This window comes from Acipenser ruthenus, chromosome 4, assembly GCF_902713425.1.
Source record: "Acipenser ruthenus chromosome 4, fAciRut3.2 maternal haplotype, whole genome shotgun sequence".
Taxonomy (NCBI): Eukaryota; Metazoa; Chordata; class Actinopteri; order Acipenseriformes; family Acipenseridae; genus Acipenser; species Acipenser ruthenus.
This window is the reverse complement of record NC_081192.1, coordinates 77,146,096-77,171,011: the sequence shown is the minus strand read 5'-3', so window position 1 is coordinate 77,171,011 and position 24,916 is coordinate 77,146,096. Positions and strand designations below refer to the sequence as shown.

Below are 24,916 nucleotides of genomic sequence, written 5' to 3'. Positions count from 1 at the left end.
AAACAAGTTAATAATTCATGGAGCGATGAGTAAAATGTTCTCTTTGTCAGTGCGTTGACACAGCTATGCCAGATTACACACAATTTCATCTGGAAATCCAAACACAGCATTTACAAATGTTTTTTCAAAACCTGGTTGTGTTCACCATTTACATTAAGATTTATGAGATTTATATAGGTTTGCTTGTGTTAATTGCTGTGTTCCATACATGTTTGGTGACGTTGTAACGATGGGCAGGCTAGTTTGATGTTCTCTTCTAAAATCTCAGATATCCGCAAACTCTTTAACACCTCTCCCTCCCCCTCACCCCCTCCTGCTCCAACCCCTACACCCACTGCATCCCCTACTAACTCACCCTCCTTCTCCACCTTCTCGCCCCTCTCAGACTCTGACCTCTCCTCCCTGCTCCAGGGTCACAAACCCACCACGTGTGCCCTGGACCCCCTCCCCACTCAACTCTTTCAAGCTGCTGCTCCTGCTCTACTTCCCTTCATCTCCTCCTTCTCAACACCTCTCTACTTTCTCTTTCCCTCTACCTTCAAAAAAGCCTCTATCACTCCCCTCCTCAAAAAATCTACCCTCGACCCCACCTCCCTCCAGAGCTACCGTCCTGTCTCACTCCTACCCTTCCTCTCCAAAACCCTCGAGCGGACTGTACACTGCCAGCTCTCTGCTTTCCTGTCCAACCACTCTCTGCTCGACCCTCTCCAATCTGGCTTCCGCTCTGCTCACTCCACTGAAACCGCCCTCCTGTCTGTCACCAACTCACTTAAGTCTGCCCGAGCTGCCTCTCTCTCCTCTGTCCTAATTCTCCTCAACCTCTCTGCTGCCTTTCCCTCCTCCTCCCCCTCCTCTGATCTCTCTATCTCTGTTCCTCTGGAATCAACCACACTCTCTCCCTCTTCCTACGCTAAGAACCTCGGAGTCACCCTGGACCCCTGCCTCTCTTATTCCCAGCACATCTCCACTCTGGCATGCACTTGCCGATTCTTCCTGAGCAACATCCGAAGAATCTGACCCTTCCTCACCAACTACGCCACCCAGCTCCTGGTCCAGGCCTTGGTACTCTCCCGCCTAGACTACTGCAACTCCCTCCTGGCTGGCCTCCCTGCGTCCGCCACCCGTCCGCTCCAGCTCATCCAGAACTCTGCTGCCCGCCTGGTGTTCTCTCTGCCTCGCTTCGCCCACGCTACTCCACTACTCCGCTCGCTCCACTGGCTACCGATCACCGCTCGCATCCAGTTCAAGACTCTTGTACTAGCCTACAGATGTCTTGACCAGACTGCACCCAGCTACCTCCAGACCCTCATCTCTCCCTACACCCCCACTCGACGTCTCCGCTCCGCCTGCACTAGAAGACTGGCTCTACCTCCTCTACGCTCCCCTGCCTCCAGAGCCCGCTCCTTCTCCACCCTTGCTCCGCAGTGGTGGAATGACCTTCCTACAGATGTCAGGACTGCCCAGTCCCTGACCACATTACAGCGCCTCCTTAAGACTCACCTCTTCAGACAGCACCTGTAGAACTCCTCTGTTTTTCCCCTGGGACACTATCACCCTTCCTTAAAATGTGCTTTATTTGCTCTTATCTGCCCCCTATTTTACTGCATTTAATCCTGTACTTCAGAGTTCTGTAATCTGCCAAGTGTTTAATCTGTAATTAATCATATCCTGATGTAACTATCACTGTCACTGTTATATGCTGTATTATTGAATTGTATTTTGTCACACTTGTACTTGCTTGAACCAAAGTCATTGTATTTATCTTGCTCTTAATTATATTATTACTTGTACTGTGATTCTGAAATATATTTGCTTACGATTGTAAGTCGCCCTGGATAAGGGCGTCTGCTAAGAAATAAATAATAATAATAATAATAATAATAATAATAATAATAATAATAATAATTCAGGCTAGAAGGCAGTACAGAGAGTCCAGACATGGATTGTGGGTACAAGCACAGAGAACATTTATTTCAGTAGTCAAATGTGTTAGATCTTACATAGCCTAGTTCCTCAGTTCCATTCTAACATACATGTCACAGTCAGGTACTTCTATTATATAGCCCACTAGTTAACCCACGTTACTCTGGATAGACCTCGAGGCACATCTACACAACTCTCCGCTCTCCTCACAATTCGCATAGTATGACCCAGTAGGTGCCACAAATTAACTATATACGTTACTTAAAGATAACCCGTTAGTAAAGGATCATGGCAAAGTACTGACATGTTTTATAGGAAGTGTTTCCCCAACCCCTCCTGTTCCCCCACCCCCTCCCCCAAAAAAACACAATTTATTTAAATCTCGCTCAGTTTATCGGTTCAATATTTCTTATATGCTCAGAACCCAGAATTTCTTTTCTGGAATGAATTAATAATTAGGACTAACTTTGCACCTTAAGATGACAGTCAGAACATGGTGATAAAAAATATATTTTCAGTACAATAAATAACTGAGACAAAAAAAGTATAAACAATATTGGCATATTCAATTATTGTTCCAACCCCACACCTTTCCTCAGTATAAAACATCTTTCCTCAAGTAGAAATATCAGACTCACTGACTTCCTCCTACAGTGGCCTTTGCTTATAAATAATGCATGGTCTAGGTTTCTGAAATGAGAAAGGAGACAATTACCTCCAAGTACCCTTGATGCATTGTCTAGATGTAGCTATTATGTTAGAAGTTGTGTGGATTTTCCTTTTTTTTTTAAGGTGTTGTATTTTTTTAAATATAACACTCCTCAGCAGTCATTACCTGTAGATTCTTGACTTTGTTAAATGCCTTCTGCTTGGGACGCCTAACTGACTGAGAGGGACTAAATAATTTATAATTATAAACTAAACTAAACTAAACTATAACTAAACTCATTATACCCTAGGATGTCATGGTTTTTTAAACTTCTTAAATTTGAAAACAGAATATCTCTTTGCTCAGTTTGTTCTTTGATTTACTTTCAATGGGCATGCATTTTCTTAATCTTATGATTAGTAATTACTAATTAGACAAAAGTGGGAGAAAGGAAAGTATTTAAGAACTTGGGCAATTTACTTAATCTGGTATGGAATCTGAAATTACTTTAGACAGTTTGTTTTTTTCAAACTTGGCAGAGAATCTGTATAGTTTACCAGTTCCCAAAGGATCCTCATATTTTGGCTTCATAAAGGAACAATGAAGATTAACTTCTTCTTGCTTGTGGATTGCATCCTGTAGTTTTGCACAAAGTGAAATGTTTTCTTCTGTGAATTTGTAATACTGTGAGGATATGTAGTAAATTAGTAAATCTGGAAATTGAATCACAGTTATTTTTTAGTTATTAATAGTGGTAGTACTGTAGTAGTAATCGTAGTAGTAGATATATTATGTGAATCTGACCGATTGTGTTGGCTCTACTCCCACTAAAAAGGAGGTCCTGCTCCAGGACACTTCCTTGCTAAATTGTTGCGGGATAAAAATCCCCTAAACTAAATTATATTCTCTTATATACTGTATATATTCACAGAAGGATCCTGGTTTCACACACAGTGATCACTTAGTGTTTCCTTGTGGTTTTTCCACATTCCATACCTATCAGAGATGGGATTCTAACATAAACCCTGCCACAGTCAGAGTGACAGAGCATAAGTTCTGCACATAGGGGTACCATGTGTGTGTGAGAGTTTGGTGGCTGGTGGCCATCTTGGTGAAGGGACAGCCTGGAACCAATATGGCCACCACTGGCACAGCCACATGGTGATAGTATCTCAAATTAAAGAAATCTACAAAACCAAAAAAAAAAAAAAAAAAATTTTTTTAAAAAATTAAAAATGGCAAAAACCAAAAACAAAATAAGGTTAAAAAAAGGAAAAGGGGTCAGAGTGCATTGTGCGACACCCAAGATTGGTAACTTTTATAGGAAACCATAAGTCTACAGTTCCCCAATTTGTCATGCATGAATTTCCCCGGGCAACGGCAAGTACTTCAGCTAGTAATTTATATTTTACACAGTGATGTTCGATATTGCTGTTGTTTCTCTAATCCTGCCATGATGACTTTCAAATCTGAACCTAGGTTTTTGTTGGTTTATAGTCACAATCCCACTGCAGTTAGGATCCAGCACAAGCAGGTTTTAGTGCCTGCTGGTGAGCTCAGTGGCGACGCATAGGGGGGGCACATTAAATATCCTGACGGAGTTAGTTTAATAGCCAGAATTGCAAAAATGAGAAAGCTATAAACAGTTTTACTTAGAACCGCCATGTGGGTCAATGTGACCCATGCATCACAATACATGTCTTTTTTTATATATAACGTGAGATATTCTATTATTTTTGTAAATGCAGCAAACAAGACATGCCTCCTCCTCCTATCACACATGTTTATTTTTTATTTCAAGCCTTTGTTTCTAGACTGACTACGAGACAGAGATTGCTATGATTGTGGATTTGTCAAGATGCCAACTCAGTGAAAGCCTAGTTACTGCTCGTGTTGGATTTCAGCCAGCAAGATACTTGTTTGTTTGTTCACTGTTCTGAGTTTAGTGTCTGTGTGTTTTGACCGACGTGTCGGTTTGTTTGTTCAGTGTTTTGTTTTGATCAAACTGTTTGTTTATTTAATAAATCCATGCATCACCCACCAAGCCAGCCTGGTCACAACCTGCTATGCAGCATATTAGGTACTTCATAACTGTTACTGTTTTTGTTGTTGTTGTATTGGAATGGTGAAGCAGGTTCAAACACCCAGAATTATGCATACTGTAGTTGTTAAATTAATGTCCTTAAAGACATTGAAGTGTAACTGGTGATCGTTTCATGCAGCTCTATTGAGCAGCTGGTAGCACAGAGCCTGGATAGCTGTGTAATTACATTGTAATAACTGAGTAATTACCAATGGTTCCTGCTCTTACACAGTAACCTGTTTTACCTGATGTAATTACAGGCCTTTAAATGGTGTTAGTCATTGTTAATCTGGTGATATGCCAGACTGATTTCTGATTCCTCAACAGCTCCAGAAGCTGAAGAGATCCCTATCCTTCAAAACCAAGAGCTTGAGGAGTAAGAGTGCAGAAAACTTTTTCCAAAGAACTAACAGTGACATGAAGCTGCAGGTGGACTTGTTATCCAAAGTGAGCACCAGCACTGGGCAGCTGTCCACCTTGGGCAGCTTGATCTCTTCACCCAGCAAGAGCCCGAATCAGGTGGACTTCAGGGCGCACAGCTTCATAGAGCACATATTCAAGAAACCCACCTTCTGTGATGTATGCAACCACATGATTGTCGGTAAGATAATAACCTCCTGAACTAATGGTTTATAGAAACTGTAGTATATATAAATATAGTGCTCCCCCTTTATAAGGCGGCCCTTTATACCGTGGTACAGGATATAAGACGGTAAGGTCATGGCACCCATTTGCCCCATAATGCCATTACACTAACACTGTCTCTTAACTATGGATCCCGACTACAGCTTTATAAAGGGGGAGCACTGTAGATGTGTGTGTGTGTGTGTGTTTGTAACTAGTGTATTTAGGGTATATAGTTTATTTAGATATAGTTCACCCACAAAAACTTAAATAATGTGCTGTTACCTTTCTGATGATGTCCGACCTAAAGATATTTGATAGCTGAAACTTAGGTGGAATTTTGACATTTTATTGGAAAAAACCCAGTACAGCAGGTATAATACCCTTGCTCTTCATCATGTTCTGTGGGCTATTTAGAGTTTTTCTCAATTGCTAAAACACAATTTTGGATATTCTTAAAAAAATTATCAAAACATTGAACTCAAATAGAAGAACACTTTGCACATTTGCAAAACATATCACACATTTGCAAAGTTAAGTATGTATGATAAATTTATTCACACACCTTGCAAAACTTAATATTCACATTAAACCCCACTTTATGCTACACCTTTGTTTTCCTTGGAAGACGCTCATTAGACAAGATGCTCGTGTGCTTATATCCAGCAGGGATAAGCCACAACTGGATTTTTCTTTACAAAATTCTACATCCCTTGGGAATCATCTTGGATTGTATCAACAACCTGTTACCCTTAAAAATCCAGCTGTGTTCAGATCCACTCCTTAGTTTTGTCTAAATCGATTTTCCTGTGGATTTATATTCACAATGACAAATTACGGTAATGTTAAAGTTGTTTCCAGAGCTATGAATATTCCACTGCTCCTGTGATGTTTGAAGATTCAGAGAGTCCCTTTTTCATTCTGAGCACACGTATTATTCATTTTGCAGAGCATCAGTGGTTGTGAACATAACAACAAACACTTTTGTTTTTGAGCTGGGTGATTTGGAATAGAGTGGGAGTATTATAACACACATCAATAGAGAGAGCTATCATATTTGGCAATACTGATAGAAAAAACATCAGTAACATTTAAACACTGCACCACTCATATGTAATGCACTGAACTCCTCCAGTGATAATGCATGTTTCGGATTTCATGTGCTTGCGTGTTTTTCTTAAAGCCTGAAGTGCCTCTATACCATTAGAATAGTTGCTTTAAACCACAGTTTGATTTTTAAATAACACAAAATTACTAACACATGTTACCAATACGGTAGACAGTCCAGTGCACATACTAGTGCTCAAAATAATAATGAAAACAAAAGACACAAAGAAAAATGGAAAATAAAACAGTACTAATAAAACTACAAAATATAGGTACTGCACTCTGTAGCCTTTCCCCGACCGTCGCTACTCGCGCGGTCCGGGTCTCCGTCCTACACTCCACCGTTCCCTCAGACTAGTATACTTTTGGGCCTGCCCACGGTTTCTCTGCTACCTCTATATTTATTTCTCCTGCCATTCTCTGTCCGGTAATAGTGCTTCGACTTGCTCATTTGTCGTCCTATAGGGGCCGACCTGAGGGAACAACAGAGCGTTATTTTATAGGCCCAGCAATCCCCCAAGACCCGCCTCCCAACCATTCAGAGAGATGGAGAGACCACACACCATCGTCCCACCTCTCCGTGTCATTGCCGTGACTGATAGGCGGATCTTACGGGTTGCTGTCCTCTTCCTGCAGAACCATGCATTCGCCAAACAGTCAGCACAGATCTCCCCTGTTACACGTGGTAAACATTTATATGGGTAGTGCACCACATTTCTTGAGACAGATCAATATTTTCTGATAATCAGCTATGACAAATTTTCAATGGTTATAATACAAGCATTTAGTGAACATTAGCCACTAATTAATATGACAAAGACAAAAATACACAATTTCTGGTAGTTTAACAAACAATCTATATGAAAAAAAAAACACTTAAGCAATTTTAAATATTTGTTCATGACAAAAGTATTGGCACCTTTATATTAAAATACCTTATTCCTTCAAATTTAAGACCAGTTCAAATTTCCTACCCTCAAGGATGCATTTACAAAGATACAACCTCAATTATGCATGTAAGAGCCATTTATACAAATGAATATTAATTGTTTGCAATGAAATGCTACAAACTCATCTATTAGTCATATTGGTAAAACATAAAGTAACTTGCCTGAAACAACAATTACTCTCACCTAGTCATCATCCCCTGTGTTGGAGGAGTCCTCTTTATTATTTGACATCTCCCAGACAATTGGTGTCAGTTGTTTATTGCCATTCACAAGCCATTTTTGATAAAGAAAATGGCTGCCTGTATATCATGGATGATTCGAGATCGGGCAGTATCGCTTTTGTTCGTCTTTTCTCGGGCAGTCAGTCACGTTCCTGTTTTTGTACTCGGACAGTCACATCTTTTGTTGGTGATTTTAATACACGCATCACTATACAGGAATTTAAGACATTTTTTCTTTTTTTTGAGAAGAAAAAATTGTGTAAAAAATTGTGTCTTAAATTCGAAGGAATACAGTATATTCATTGATTGAAAACCATTACACGGTAACTAAACTGCATTATAACGTTGAAGAAGAACGTTTCGGCAACACAGCAGATGATGAAGACACAGGAGTTGGATTCACCAACCAGCATATACATGTATATATGTTAGTGTTACCCAAATCAGATCCTAGGTGGTTAATATAGAGGGTAAAGTGGATTGGTCCAAGGACTGAACCCTGAGGTACCCCTTTACATAGAGGTAACAATGTCGAAGTAATTATTATTATTTTCTTAGCAGACACCCTTATCCAGGGCGACTTACAATTGTTACAAGATATCACATTATTTATTCCATAATTTGCTTATTGCTTGTGTATGATTTGTTAGATAATCCTTGAACCAATCCACAGCCCTCGCACTGTATCCTAAACAGCATATTTTTTTACACAGGACTGTATGATCTACTGAGTCAAAAGCTTCAGATAAGTCCAGTAATAAAGCACCAGCAGTTTGCGTGCTATGTTTCAATCAAAATCCAGATTGATGATCTGCTAGGATATAGTTCTGTTCTAAGTACATTTACTGTACTCTTCAATATTTTAGCAATAACTGCAGTAGTAATAATATACCTATTATTATTTAGCAAAATTAATATATCAGCTCCAGATGAATTAATATAGTCATATTATGAACACAACTGTACATATTGCCTAAATAATGCTTGGTGTAAAGTCAGAAATATTGCCAAAGCAAAATTAACATTCATTACCTGTTATTATTTTCTGTTATGCGTTTCCTAATACAATTCAATATAACTGACCTTCATTCACTGCAAGGTAAATATAAGTTGTGTACCAATGTGTACCAGAGAGAATCAAAATATGGACATAAACCTAGCCAAAACAAAAGGCATGCGTATTGTAAAATAAATATAGAGGGCGTGTGAATACATGCGAAAATGTGTTGGTTTGAATGGGAGGCCTGGCCTACAGTAATTAGAGTGCCATGGTAAATCCATGTGCGGAAGTGGTCAAGTTAAATTGGTTCACTGATTGCCAGTTTAACCTGACCATATGTGTAAAAGCACCTGAATCACTGAGCAGTTGAGTTCAGACTGGAGCGCGCACATGGTCTGATTTCTGCAAAGTAGTATACATATAAGGGTGAACGATGGGAGAATATAGTAATCAATCCAATGAGATTGTACTACAGTCAGCACTCGGATATACGACACTCAGATACACGTCAGTCACATTTTACCATCCTTGTAATAAGAATCAATCCCTATTATATATATGCAACAAATTATTGCACTTACCCGTCACACTCTGTCACCAGTTTTCTAGTACAAAGCCCATCTCTTTAATGTTACAATTGACTTGTTTAACCGTCACAGCCTGCAGCTTTTTTTTTTTCTTTCTGGGATGGCAAATCAGTCTGACTTTATTGTGCACTGCAGTTACACAGCGCTTCCTCCAAAAACCAAGCGAACGAGACAAGGCACAGTAATGTAAAAGTTAATCATTAAACAGTGTTAGATACTGGGATGCATTTAAAAAAAAAACTGTGATCTTTATTTGTTTTTGTGCATTTTCATTTGCAAGTGAACTGTGACATTAGGGCCTTATCGAGCACTGTATTCTACAATTTTGAATACTGACTTTGGTTTGCTTCTGGAGACTTATGTTATTTTTTAATCTTTTGCTAAATTGCATTGCGTTTATGTTTTAAGCAGTTCTGTGCATGGGTAACATTTTGATTTCATTTTGCTGTTGTGTCGTTAACGGGGAATTTTACATACTGCAACAATACATATTTAAAAGTATATACTGTATTACAGTCCACGTGTCCAGTCGTCTCTTTTGGCAAGTGATATTTTCAGAATCATATTGTTCTGATTTTAAAACAGTCCTTTCAGCTATGCATTTTTGACATTGTAACTTTTTTGTGTTCCCTGAAAAAACGGACACGTTTTTGTCTTTTACTGTTGTTATTCCCCCCAAATCGTGCGCTAAAAAATTTCAATGAAAGGATCAACGTCTCTCAAATGCAAGTCATATTTTTTCTTTGTACGAAATGTGTGTGTGTGTGTGTGCATGTGCAGAGCAGGGAGTTATTTGTGTGGTAAGGGGCAGGTTACAACGTGTTCACCTACATACACGTCAAATCAGATGAAATAATCAGATATGCGTCACACTCGTTTAACCGTCACTGAAGTCAAGAAGGATATGTGAGTGCTGACTGCATACAGTTACACATGATTGTGTTCCTCTCAACTTTAAAATGCCTCACTCTCTAAACTGAAAAGATTATGAAGCATATGTTGTTTAACAGACACTGCCCTGTTTGGTGTTCAGACCTTAGGCTGGTAATTATGCCTTACAGCAGTGAGCCAGGCACATCATTTCTATTTTTATAAAATTGACTAAAAGGGAAAACTGCCAAACAGGATTAACTGCCAAGACTGCCAAGGATATCCAAATTTAAGGCCAGTTGTGTGATATTTTTTAGTGGATAACTAATAATTATTTTCTGAAGAAAGACATACAGTAACCAACCCAATGTCCCTTGTTGGTTATGTCTTCCGGTGGTTATGTCTCTGTTTATTAATATCCTTTTTTACTATTGACATATATATTTTAAGTTATTATTATTTTTAAGTTACTGTGACAGGGTAGCATCACTGACGAGCTGTTTTGACCAGGAAGGAGACTCAGTTTAAACACTTGCTGTAAGTAAAGCATTGATTACATAATTGAATTGTGTTTTCAGAAGAGCCATAACGTAAGTGTGCTGGAAACAGTGTGTCTGAACAAAAGGCAAATTAAAGCAATAACTGTATTTGAAGCTACTGAACATTATACCAGCACATTATCAGCAGCAATTAAAGTGCAGATAGAGCAATTTAGGTTAGTAAATGGAAAATTCAGAACTTGATGATCTTTGCTCTCAACCACAATGCCACAGAATTGAAGCCTGTGTGCATGTATTTTGTGAACGCAGTACTGTACATGTTCTTTTTGGTTGTCAACTAAAGAATAAAAAAATAAACTGGGTTGAGACGATACTGTTTGGAAGATGTTTTATAAACTAGTATTAGATTGTGCACTATTATTGAGCAGTACACTTCCAAAATGTACGTCTTGTGGGAAATTATACATCAATAAAATAGAGAAACTTTTTTTTAGAGAATGACAGTTTTGCAGAGGTTACAAACTGGCACTGGAAAAATAAGTGTCACAAGATGGAGGCCCAATTGTTGAAAAAACAATTGGCTTTTGTCTGTTTTGCCCTAACAAAAACATTTTGAAAAAACTATTGGGATGCCATTATAATAACAATATTTTACCATGAAGAAATGCGGACCACTGTGTTACCAGCAACAGAATTTGGAACAAATGTTGTACATTGGTCTCAGTAAAGTACTTAGCTACGTAGCTCTCCGATACTGATACCATTGGTCATAATATGAAAATGTTATCACTTTGGTATTGCAATGGATGCCACTTTGCAGCTGATAATAGTATTGACATAAGGACCACATACTGTACTACTTGACTGTAGAGCTATCTCTTTAGTACATCATAGCACTATTCTACCAATGGCACATGCTGTTTTACCTGACGTTGTGTAACAGTGAAACTTCTGAACCACTGAAGTGCCAATGAAGACCATTTCGCTGGCTGAGAGCAACAACATTGAGCCCTATAATACACTGGTTTAAAAATAAGACTTATTAACTTGAAAATTAATCTATGATCACAATTTCTGTTACTACACCTGTTTCATATTTTCCTTTGTTTTAAAATACAGCTTATTTTCAACATAGTTTAATAAAGAGAAGTGGAAAACACAGGACATTTTAACCACAAAATTCCAAAAGATGAATAAATATGTTAAAGCTGGTCCATATATCAACACTTTTGATTGTGTAAGTTAAGACTTTTGTGCTCTTAGACAGTAACTTGGTGTGAATTGTTGAAGATGTAAAGCACTATTGTATCTTTGATCTCAGAGGATATGACTGGCATACTGTAATGACTGGCAGTGGTCAAAAGGATATGTGTTCCTTTCTTTATGGAGAGTGCTTGAGAAAAAAGTGTACTTGCCTTTTCACTGACATATACTGTATTTCAATATAACACTGAAAATACATCAGAGGGGTACATTTCTAACAAAGCTTTTTTTTACACTGTAAAGTATTCAGTATATATGTTCCAAACAGATATATTTGATACAAATATTGTGCATATCACCTCCATATACAATGGGAGAATTATTTTAAATAAAACACAATACAAATATAAAACAAATAATTTGAACTGCATACCGCTTTGTAGTTTTCCATATACTTAATGAAAAACTGACAAAAATTGAACAAATTTGACATGAAATACTACTATTATGGCTTCTGGTAGACTTCTTTGATTACATTATGTTCAATAAAATATCTGAATTATGTCTCAATCCTAAAATTCTGGCCATTGCTGTACATATGAAATGCATTAGGAGTAGTAACCAATTTATAATTGATGTGAGTTAAGTGAACATCTTTGATATTTTAGAGTAAGTGCAGCCCAGCGAATGTGGAAAATATTGATTGTGTGCTTTTCAATGTGTGTGTTTTTGGCAGGCACCAACACCAAACATGGACTGCGCTGCAAGGCATGCAAAATGACCATCCATCACAAATGTGCGAACAGTGCTGGGGAACAGCACTGCATGGGCAAACTGGTAAGTGATTGACTGCTGATTTTCTCAAGCTGTATGCTATCTGAAAATAAAGTTAAATCCTCACTGTATGACATCTTTTTTTACTATTGGATTCAGAATGGATGTATTTAACACTTTTTCTCTGCTGCAAGAAAGTATTTGTACTTCAGTTTCAAGTGTGTCTTCATTTTCTTAAATGTAAATATGATCTTCTGGACCAATTTTACATTTTTATTACTGGTGACATTTTGCAAGATTTAATTTGTGATAGATGAAATGGTAGCCGTATCAGTCCAGAGATGATAGACAATGATAGAGATGATAGAGAAGGAGATGAGGGGGCTCCCGAGTGGCACATCCGGTAAAGGCACTCCGTGTGGAGTGTGGGATGCGCCCTATAGCCTGGAGATCGCTGGTTGCAGGCTATGCCACTGCTGACCGTGGACAGGAGTTCACAGGGGCAGCGCACAAGTGGCCAAGTACCGCCCAGGAGGGGGGGGCTTAGGTCAGCCAGGGTGTCCTCGGCTCACCATGCACCAGCGACCCCTGTAGACTGCCCGGGTACCTGCAGGCCTGCCTGTAAGTTGCCAAGAGCTGCGTGATCATCCGATACTGTAGATCTGAAGTGGCTGCGTGGCGGGCCTGCAGAGTGAAAAGAAGCAGATGGCTGACAGCACAAGTTTCGGAGGACGCGTGTGTCTGTCTTCGTCTCTCTCGAGTCAGCGCGGGGGTGGCAGCAGTGAGCTGGGTTGAAATTAATAATTGGGCTTACCAAATTGGGGAGAAAATGAGAAAAAATAATTGATGAATCCAAATTAAAAAAAAGAGAAGGAGATGTGATACCTTTTATTGGACTAAACAATAATTAATCACAAGCTTTTAAGACCTCAGAGGTCTCTTCTTCAGGTGAAAGTAGGAAAGCTTTAATTGAAATGTGACATTAATTGGGTTTGAGTCCCACATGTTTTCTGTAGCAATCATATCAATACCCTCTCAATAAAGCCTTAGATCACAGTGTCTTGTATGACAAACCACTGCTGATTATTATTTATTATTATTATTATTATTTATGTCTTAGCAGACGCCCTTATCCAGGGCGACTTACAATCGTAAGCAAATACAAGTATGGTCAAATAGATTTAAAGAAAGATGAAGCAGGGTGGAGAATTAACACTATTCCATGTAAATTCACTATGGAAAATGCATAATGACTGAAAAGGTAAGTTTTACTATGGAATGGCTGTATCCTGTCTGCAAGTCAGATAGAACAATGGCAATATTGTTCCAAACTTATGTGCACAGCCATGACATTGTCAGTACCATTAGGGCTATTGCATTGTTAAATCGCTGGCTTGCACTCGTCCCTCTGCGTTTTGATCTATATCTGTCCCTATTCATCTTTCTCACTCTTTCTTCATGCATCCCCATGCATTTTGATCAACAGTCTGTGAGGAAATGATTCGCACACATGCCAGACCTTGTACATCATGATCAGTCTGCAACACCTCTCTGGGGAGGCTGTCAGTCATGACTCTGCCATCTTAATAACTTCAAAAATGTCATTATGAAAAAAAAAAAAAAAACCTTACGATATCACTTGGTGTTTTAGGCAGCAATTTTGTCTGCTTGTCATCCAAGAGGTTATAAACCTCTGAGTATTATTGTGATTTTCATATCTGAATATACCTACCACCAGTCAACATGCACCACTGCTGAAATCCATCAGACTATAAATAGTAACACGCAAGCTGTGTTGTTGTCTTGCTGAAGCTCTTCGAAGGTTGAACTGACCTATAATAAGCTGCATACTACTGGTTTCCTTCATGAAACGATGTGAATGAAATGCAATTCCCAAAGCCGGGGTCCATGTGTACACATGCATAGTGACATTTGCATCAGTCACAATTCACCATTCTTGATCTTCATTAAAAGAGACATGGAGTGAATGCAATTGTAAAAAAACGTTTAAAAGAACATGACTACAGCTAACACTAGGATTACATTTTAATAGGAGGTCTGGTTCTAAATGTATGACATGAGTTTGGTAGTCTCTCAACATAGCACTCTGTTAACACCCCACAATTGACAGTCCCCGTGACAGCACAATTGACAGTCCTGTGAATACTGGCAGCTACAGCAAATATACACATATGTACTGTATACACAGACAGGCACACATAGCGTGTCAACAAGCTACAATTTCTATTGCACCAAAACATTATTGTTATTAAAATCCTATTCTAAGTTTGACTTATTTTTAAAATGCTGCATTGTTGTGTAACGCGGGTAGTGTGAGTCTCGCTGGGCTTCAGTCACAAGAGACTCAGGATTACTCTCTTATGTGAGATAAAATAATATTGATTCCTGGGAAAAACAAACAACTACATGCATACATACATACATACATACAACTAAATAGACCTCCTGCCTGTTTAAGTGTTATTTTTATTATTATTTATTTTTTAGCAGATGCCCATACCCAGGGCGACTTACAGTTGTATACAAAAAATACATATCAAGAATTACAGTACAATTAAGAGCAAGATACAAAATACATTGACTTCAGTCCTAATAAGAGAAAATACAAAACACAGTACGATTTGATATCGAGGCAGTTCAAGAGCAGATAAGTGTTGATAGTTACATTAGGGTTAGATACGAGAGCAAGTGAAATACAAGATACTACAGATTGGGTTAAGTGCAGGATTAAATACAGTAAAATAGGGAGCAGATAAATGCAAGTTAAAGTGCATTAAATGCAGAGTGCTATATTGGAGGCTGTGTGGTCCAGTGGTTCAAGAAAAAGGCTTGTAACCAGGAGGTCTCCGGTTCAAATCCCACCTCAGCCACTGACTCATTGTGTGACCCTGAGCAAGTCACTTAACCTCCTTGTGCTCCGTCTTTCAGGTGAGATGTAATTGTAAGTGACTCTGCAGCTGATGCATAGTTCACACACCCTAGAGGTAAGTCGCCTTAGATAAAGGCGTCTGCTAAATAAACAAATAATAATATTGTCCAGACGGGAAGAGTTGAGTTTTACAGGTGTTGTCTGTAGAGGTGTATCTTGAGGAGGCACTGGAAGTTGGTCAGGGACTGGGCAGTCCTAACATCAGTAGGAAGGTTTTTCCACCACTGCGGGGTGAGGGTGGAGAAGAAGCAGGCTCTGGAGGCAGGGGAGCGTAGCAGAGGTACAGCCAGTCTTCTAGTGCAGGCGGAGCAGAGAGGTCGGGAGTGGATGGAAAGGAGGTCAGATTTAGAGAGGCTGAGTTTGAGGTGATGTGACAGACGGGTAGAGATACGGGAGGGGATGGTGGGGTCAGAGTGGGGGATGAGCTGAGCATCATCAGCATAGAAATGGTATGAGAAACTATAAGATGTGATGAGGGGGCCCAGGGAGCAGGTGTAGAATTAGGACAGAGGAGAGAGAGGCAGCATGCCAGAGCATGGGCAGAGATGAAGGGGAGAAGAGCAGGAGCAGCAGCTTGAAAGAGGTGAGTGGGGAGGGGGCCCAGGGTGCACATGGTGGGTTTGTGGCCCTGGAGGAGGGAGGAGAGATCAGTCTGAGAGGGGAGAGAAGGAGGGTGAGTTAGTGGGGGAGACAGAGGGTGTTGGGGTAGGAGCGGGGGGGGGGGGGGGGTGGAGGGAGGGAGAGGTGTTAAAGAGTATGCGGATATCAGATTTTAGAGGAGAAGAGGCAAATTCATCAGAGGAGATAGAGGAGGGGGGAGGGTTGAGGAGGGAGGAGAAGGTAGAGAATAGTTTCTGGAGGTTATTAGTGGAGGATTGGATAATAGATTGGAAATAGGAGTGTTTAGCAGAGGAGAAGGAGGAGAGGAGGGAGCGGTAGAGGTCTAGGGCAGCAGGGAGTTTGGTTCTCTTCCATTCCTTTTCAGCAGAGTGCAGTTTGGTTCTTGCTGAGCAGAGTACAGAGGAGAGCCAGGTTGGGGAGGGGAGAGGAGGGACGGGAAGGTCGGGAGGTGAGGGGACAAGGGGAGTCGAGGAAGGAGGTGAGGTCGGAGAAGAGGGTGGAGGTAGCAGTCTACAGAGAGTTGGGAGAAGGAATCGATAGGAGACCTGTTTAGTAGTTGGCGTCTTCTAGAGCGCTGCTTCAGCAGCCTCTCCTCACAGGACTCCCACAGCTCTTCGGTTGGCAGGCGCTTCATGCTGGCGCACAAATAGGCTAGCTGTCTATTATAGTAACAAGATGGATAAAAGCTGTGTTTAAAGCAATCAAATTGCAAATCAACCTCTATTCAATTTAACCACACTCACCTAGTACTAATCACAAACAGTAAATCACCAAATTAAAACAACACCACTTTTATAATGTTACTTACAGCTAATGTTAATTACTTGAAGCAGGATCACTTACCTATCTGCGTCTGACTGGTTACCTGGTTGGCTTCACCCCAGCTGTTGCTTTTTAGGAGAAACCTAAAACTCAGAATTGTTTCTATATGAGTGACAAGTGCTGTTTACTGATAAAACCGTAATATATTACCAGAAATATTGATTTAGAGGGGTTCTAACTTTGTCTACAAATGACAGCCGCACAGTTATATTTACTATGAAAAGTTGTTTTTACCTTTAATGGAACTACCATAGGGTAAATTTGCAGAAATGTACTTTTCTATTGCCACATTCTTATTTTTCCCAAGTGTACCTCATCCTATGTATGCCACATGTGCAATTTTCTGTAAATGTAACCTATTGTGTGTCCATTCTAACTTCTTAGCACCATTATCAATCTACCTCTTTCAAATGTTGAAGATATTTTGAGGTTTTCTTTTTCTTGTTTTTTTATTCTTTGATTCAGGCTATCCTGACTTGTCGAGTACTATAAAACATCCTGTCCAGTATGGCACATGGCATTAATCTGATCTACATGAAGTCCCTAACATAATGCAGCAGCAAATTACAAATATTTTCACAATCCACATTTAAGTAGAAAAATCAAGTAAAGATTTTTATACTACAACCCCAAAAAAGGGAGAACCCATGATAATGTTTCTGGTGTTCTACTGGTACGTAGGTGTAGTAACATTGATATTCAAACTTTGGTCATTTAAAAACATTTTTTAAGAGAATAAAGAAAGCATGTGTAGTGTTTAAAAAGAACAAAGAGGAGGACGTAAGCAGTGTGTTTTGATGTGTCTAGTTAGCTGTATGCTGTATGTGCTGCTGTTGTATTGATCTTGCCGTTGATGTCCCCCCTCCCCCTGCTCCCTACAAGCCAAAGGGATTTCAGCGTTACTACAGCTCCCCGCTGCTCATCCAGGAACAGTTTGGCTGCATCAAAGAGGTGATGCCCATCGGTGAGTATCGATTTGGTTCTGCTCTCCCTTCCAAATGCACATTCCCGGTGTGACATGTGCACGTCTCATTGCTTCCAGCAGTTCTCTGCTCACTTGTCTGTTCTGATTTGTCTCTTCCCTTGCCCACCCCCTCACTCCCCCACTGCTAGCCTGCGGCAGTAGGGTTGACCCAGTGTACGAGACTCTGCGCTTTGGGACCTCACTGGCGCAGAAATCGAGGAGGACTGGGAGCACTGGGAGCGGGTCTGAATCCCCCCACCGCAACTCTGTAAGGGAATCTGTGTTCTACATTTATTTATACATTTTTGTGATATCCTTGTTAATGTATTTTGAACTGCTTAAGGTCAGACAAAGTGCCATTATAGTATATTACTTTGACACTATACTACTGGAATCCTGTTAATCTGTAAAATCCTGTTAAACTATGTGAAACTACAGTTTGGTAAATGCAAAGCACATTGCTTCCTAGTTATTTCGCAATCTGACTTACATATTTAAAAAGCAAGAAATGTTGAAATCAGCGAACAGACGAAGGGCAAAGACATATGCTGTAATATTATTAAATATATCCAGTTTATATAAAAGACCTGCGGCGTAGCTCTGTAGTGTACTTATTGATAGAGTCATTTCACAGCTCCACTGAAAACTTTCAGTGACCGCTCCTCCCCCCACCCCCGTGGTCCCAACCCCCTAATTTCAGAACCACTGGCTTATTATACCAGTGACTTTTTCCACCTCCAAAAAATGTCACCCTGACAATTCTGGAAGCCAGGAAAGACTGTTAATCACTCCCCAGTGTTGTGTTATTTACTGCACAGGTTATCACCATTTGCCAGAATGCCAGCAAGATAGGTGTGTTTATTGACTTAATCTTAGTTTAATAACTCACTTTGATAGCACAAGCAGTGGTTATTTATGATACAAGCTCATAATTATGTGAAGAGAGCAGTAGCAATCATAACAGCCCTGATTACTGCTGTTAATACAGGAAACATGGAAACTGTTGTGTGTGTGTGTGTGTGTGTTTTCTTTTAGTTCTCATCTGAAATGTTGAAACTGATTAGCTAATATAAGAGTTTATGTTTGAAGAGTTAAAAGTGAGTGAGATCATGACTGCTGTAGAACCTGGTTGGCTGAGACGATCCATGAGGTTTATTATACTGATTATTTTGAAGTCTCAGCGCCACAGATTGGTTAATTGTATAATGAACAAACCTGTTCTCTTTCTGATTGGCTCCTCGGTGTCCCTACAGAGCTTTGACCTGGCTGAAGTACCCGAGGAAGCAGATGCTCATGGCAGCCTTGCCGGCCCCACCAGGAAACGCTGTGACAGTGACAGTGGTGAGGTGGTGTCATTGACGCATTAAGGCACGACAGGGTATAGGTTGACATGCGATAACCGCACGCTTAAGGCGTTATAAGGCGCTAAGCCTTAAGTGTGCGGTTATCTCATGTCAACCCATCCCCTGGAGTGCCTTAATGCTATTATAAAGCGATTATAACATTATTATATTTATTTACTTTTTAAATGAACAGAGCACATTTTTTAAAATCTTTCCAATAACAGTAAATATCACTATGCACAAGAAAATAGGTAGTTCCAATGAGAAGTAAACAACATTTGTTTAAAAGTGTTTAATTTTATTAAATGGACATCATTTATTAATAAATGTAATAAATATTGGATTAAAATGTGTATTAAGTAAATAATGTCTGTACATCAATTATATTAACATATTACCTGCTAATTTCATTAATGGACATACATATTTAAATGTAGTAAATTACATAAATACATCTGATAAAACTTTAATTAACTTTTATTATAGATCAGTGATTTTTGGAATAAATGTTCACTTGAAAATTGCCAGATTATTATTATTATTATTATTATTATTATTATTATTTATTTCTTAGCAGACACGACTTACAGTTGTTACAAAATATCACAGTACAAAGTATCACATTGCAAAATATCACATTATAGATAAGAGCAGTTATAAAGTACAGTAAAATCAGTAGAAAAAAGATCAATTTCAAATAAGAGCAAAATTAGGTATACAGTAAATAATTACATTTAAGAGCGAGTTTGACTAAGAGCAGTTAAACTTATAGTAAAAATGATTGCTTATACAAGTAAAGTCCATTAAGAGCAGGTAGTAAGTACGATAGATGGATATGAACAATTTCAGATAAGAGCAATTACAATTACGGGTACCTGTACAGATATTGTGCAGTTTGAAAAACTGCCAGAAGGGGAGCTGTGGGGGTGAAAGCCGTGGTTTCTTTGTGAGAATGCTTGCTTTGTGCCTTACTTCTCCACCTCTGCTGGTGTTACTGGGGGATTGTGTGTTGTTTTGTCTTTTCCACTTGATGTTATTAGCATTGTTAAAATTTTTCGTATTTCTCTAAATCCACTGTTCTGCTGTATGGTGGGTCATTCAAAAAGCAATTGATACTAGTTCGCAGACTTATAAAGTTTCAGATGCTGTATTGTGCTCCATCTTTATTCCTCATGGAACCGACATAAAATTCCCAGAGGAAATTGTTCAATGTAAGTCTACCTTTTTCTTGGAGACAGTTTTGTAAGATATTCACAGCCCATTTAGAAGCCTTGATTGTGTTTTTTTTGTTTGTTTGTTTTGGTCAAGTTCGAGTTGATTCAGTTCTGGTTATTTCACTCTGCCATTTCTCTTTTAAAATGTTTTGAATTACTGGTACTTTGTCCGGTTCAGAACATTCATCTTCATACCATTCAACAGTTTTTCCATTAAAAAGATTGCAATGTGATTTTGGGTCAAACTTTTTTTTTTTAAGTTAGTTGTTGATTATATATATTAAATGTTATAGAAATGGGACAGGTAAGTATCTGAGGAATTTGAATCAAAGATGACGTGCCTGTTGAAATGTTGTGTGGGATTAACATATGGTTGATAGAATGCAGGTAACCAATCAAAGAGTAGGATTTTTCCAAGCAGGTTTATAATGATATTTGAGATATTTTAACAAAAGTAGAGGAATTGAGAATCAGACAGTATGACGAATTTATCAAAGATAACATTTGTGTAATTGAAATTTCTACTTTTTTTGCCCATGAGTTAAAATCTAGAAGTATTAAAGGATTAATCAGGATTGCATCAAACCAATACAAGACATATCGGGCAGGATTTTCAAAAGGTTGTAAATGATAATTCCAGTGTTAATCAACAGATCGGTATGTAGCATTGATTTTGGCATTTTCAAGCGGTCGTTATGCCTATTTCGTTATTAAATAATTGTGCTAATGTGATTTCTGAAATTATGTTGATAAAGAAATAGGGATGGGAATTTCGAGTAATTTAGTGTTCGAGTATTCGAGCGTTAAACATTTTGAGTACTCAAACCTAATGCCAGACAATATTATTCTACATATGCGCCACAAAAATTACCACAAGTTAGCACTAGAACTGCCGCGGTTATACGCATTCTTTAAACCACCGCCGGCAGTCATTATGACGGTAGATTTTAAACAACATCAATATTAAAATGAAAGACAACTATCGGATACAACTCAAAAGTTTTATTCAATCATATCAAACAGCCAAAACGCTGTATTTAAATGAACAATTAAACATTAAAGGGTTTATTTGTTAACTTACCACATATAAAGCACTACTTCCAAAAAATGAAAAACTATAATAAAATAAATATTTCAAAAGAAACTAGTGTGTAAACAGGTATATGTAGATACAAAACTGTAAAAAACTAAAGTAGTTTTTAATTTAAAACAAAAGTAACATGTGTTTGCTCTTCCGTGTGTCATTCGGTGCAGCACTGAATCCAGGTTAAGCTGCTGCAGCCTTCTGCTTTGCAGTTTTGTGATCGAAATGTTTGTGCCAAAGTGCTGTGGCTAGTTTCAAGATGAAATCTCTCCTACTGATATTTTCCCCAGTGCATTTCTTGTCCATTAGAGATAACAGGCTTGTGTAAAATATAAAAAACTAGAATATTGTAGGTTATATTCAAAATAAAAACATGTATTGTAAAAGGCAGTCAAAATGACGGCTTTTGCGGTTCTAAGTGGGCGGCCTTATAACTTCCTTATTTTCGTGATCCTGTCTTTCAAACGCAGTCAGGGTATTTAATACATGTATTTAGGAAAAGTCATAAACAGACAACCACATAACTTTCAGACACGCAGAGTAGTTTAAATTTGAAAACCCTGTCAAACTGTCAAAATGACTTCCATGGCTAATGTTAAGGTGGTATAGATGAATAAAATAGTATAACGACCCCTGGCCTGTGTACAGGACCAGAGTTAATTTCTGACTACCTAGGTAATTCAATATTTGTAGTTATGAAATGAAAAAGTCTTTTTTATACTTGTGGTTATGAATGAGATTTATTCACTTGTTTTAACTGCTTGTAATCTTACAGAACATTTGTTGTATTGCTAAAATGATATACCGTTATTTGCACCCAGTGTAATGTTACTACAAAGAAATGATCAATGTAACAGTAGCCTATCTGGATGCGTAAAGCTGACCTCTACGATAGATTTTATTTGAATTATACAAATGAAAAACTAAGCGTAAATGATGAAATCTTGGTGTACAAAACAGCATATTAGATATTACAATAAAGTTTCCTTAGGTGATTGCAGATGTGCAGTGCATCCTTGATTTTTAAGGACACACAGATCCCCTAGGAATGTGATCGAGATCATTGACATGGATTTTGCCTACACATATTTGTAATGTTCCCCCACACTTTATGTACAATGTACACTTTCGCCTTCACACGTTTGTAGGCATATAAAATGTTCTTATAATACTGTAAGTGTTCGGTGGCTACTTCTAATCATGTTGAGTTTATTTATCGCGAGCAAAGAGTACCAGAGAAATTGCATGATTAGAAGATTCACCGAACAATTAATTATATACAAATTGTGTATTGGGTAGGGAGTTCTATCATAATTTTAAAAGCTTAATAAATATATAATGAAGTGTTACATACATGGTATACATGTATAATATAACTAACAACTGCAAACACATATGGCACTTCAACAGTATTTATTTATAGCCTACAATCATACATACTAAAATACAGACAAAAGTAGATGTCAACATAAGAAAATAAATTCCAACCAATATAGATATAGCTTCTCAGGTTTTACACAATTGAGAAATAAAATTTTACACAATTGAGAAATAAAGGAGTCAGCAGTGTTCAGGTATAGTCAAACAGTCTTTATTTAACAAGCACACAGAAGACAAATGAAAAGGAAAACAAACTCACACTCGGGGTAGGTTAATCCTGTTAGCCTGAATAAGAAGACAAATATTATCGCTAAAACCTGCTAACCCTGGTCATCCCATTGTATCAACATGCTCCTGCCCCACAGAAATAGTTTCCAAGTTTCTTGATGATACTTTCAGACCCATTCTAGAATCTCTACCTCAAAGACTCGAACCATTTTTTGCAAGTCCTTCTTCAGCTGGATGGAAAAAGCAATGTTGTAAACAAGATTTTGTTAAACAAGTTGTCTTTCAAAAGAAAGTTCTAGAGGATGATAACATGATGACTTTAAAATAGAAAGTTACTTCCAAGAGGTTCCAAAGTGCCTAATTTGAAAAGTAATTTGTGTTCTTGCTGTGATTTATCCCACACATTGTGATGTCTTCTGCAGTGTGGTCATTTGTGTTGAAATGTCTGGCAACAGGAGATGATGTAGAGGTGTTAATTCTTATACTTTGTAGATGTTCCACGAAGCTTTCAGCTAAACAGTGTTTTGTTTCATATATACAGTATATATATATATATATATATATATATATATATATATATATATATATATATATATATATATGAAACAAAACCATTTATATATATATATATATATATATATATATATATATTGTATATGTGTGTGTGTATATATATATATATATATATATATATATATATATATATATATATATATATATTATAAACTAGTCAAAGGTAGGCACAGATAATTGCATGGAAATAAGAGACAGAGTTGATAACTGTTCAGTTTAAATGGGGTTTTCTTAATTTTTTTTATCGGCTTGCACCACACCAACACCCATACGTGCAAAGCAAAACAAAAACAAGCTTTTATATTTTTATTTTTAAATTTGGAATCGGCAATTGTTTTTTACTTTTTTTTTTTATTTTAAGCCTGGCTCACCGTTGCAACCCCTGCACTGACTCAGGAGAGACAAAGACGAGCACACGCGTCCTCCGAAATGTGTGTCGTCAGCTGCCCGCTTCTTTTCACTCTGCAGGCCCGCCACGCAGCTACCACGCAGCTGAGACAATTGCAGGCAGGCCCGCAGGCGCCCGACCAGTCTACAGGGGTCGCTGGTGCATGGTGAGCCGAGGACACCCTGGCCGACCTAAGCCCTCCCCACCCCGGGTGCTGATCGGTCAATTGTGCTTCCCCCCCTGGGAACTCCGATCCACAGTCGGCAGTGGAATAGCCTGGACCCGATCCAGCGACCTCCAGGCTATAGGGCACATCCTGCACTCCACGAGGAGTGCCTTTACAGGATGCATCACTCGGGAGCCCCGACAAAAAAAAAAGATTTAAATAAAACAATTTCACAAAACCAAACCCTGTTCCCCAAAGCCCTAACCTACTACAGTGATTTGTATGTTCCATCCGCCATTTGTCCCATGATTGCTTTAGAACAACATAAAGACTGCAGAAACACATTCCGTGAAATAGCGCAACAGCAAGTAAATGTAACGTTATTGTTGATCGGGGTCTGTAAACTCTCTGTCAACAGATTTTCCCTAAGTAAAGTTTACCATAGTAAAATCACAGTGGAAACTATGTAATGTGCATGGGAAAACTGCAAAATGACCATGCAAATATTTACTGTTGTAAACTTTTATTCTGGTTCTCTTTTGTTTTTTCAAAGAAAGGGTGGAAACTGTAGTGAGGCCAGGCACACGACCCCCTGACTCTGAGTCCTATCTTTTACACTGTGCTGCACTACCACCACTATGTAATTATTTACATGTTTAGAATAACAACAGGCTACCTGTCGCAGGCCCGAT

The 24,916-nt window shown here is 38.6% G+C and overlaps 1 protein-coding gene across 2 annotated transcripts in view; it reads left to right on the top strand.

Moving 5' to 3' along the window:
• LOC117400707 (SH3 and cysteine-rich domain-containing protein-like) overlaps window positions 1-24,916 on the top strand; it is a 50,938-nt gene that overhangs the window by 6,625 nt on the left and 19,397 nt on the right. For both annotated transcript variants that reach the window (XM_034000988.3, XM_034000987.3), the window contains exons 2-6: window positions 4,983-5,256; window positions 12,454-12,554; window positions 17,767-17,848; window positions 17,998-18,116; window positions 19,102-19,189. In XM_034000988.3, coding sequence (XP_033856879.1) covers window positions 4,983-5,256; window positions 12,454-12,554; window positions 17,767-17,848; window positions 17,998-18,116; window positions 19,102-19,189 — 664 coding nt within the window. The remainder of the gene's footprint in view (window positions 1-4,982; window positions 5,257-12,453; window positions 12,555-17,766; window positions 17,849-17,997; window positions 18,117-19,101; window positions 19,190-24,916) is intronic.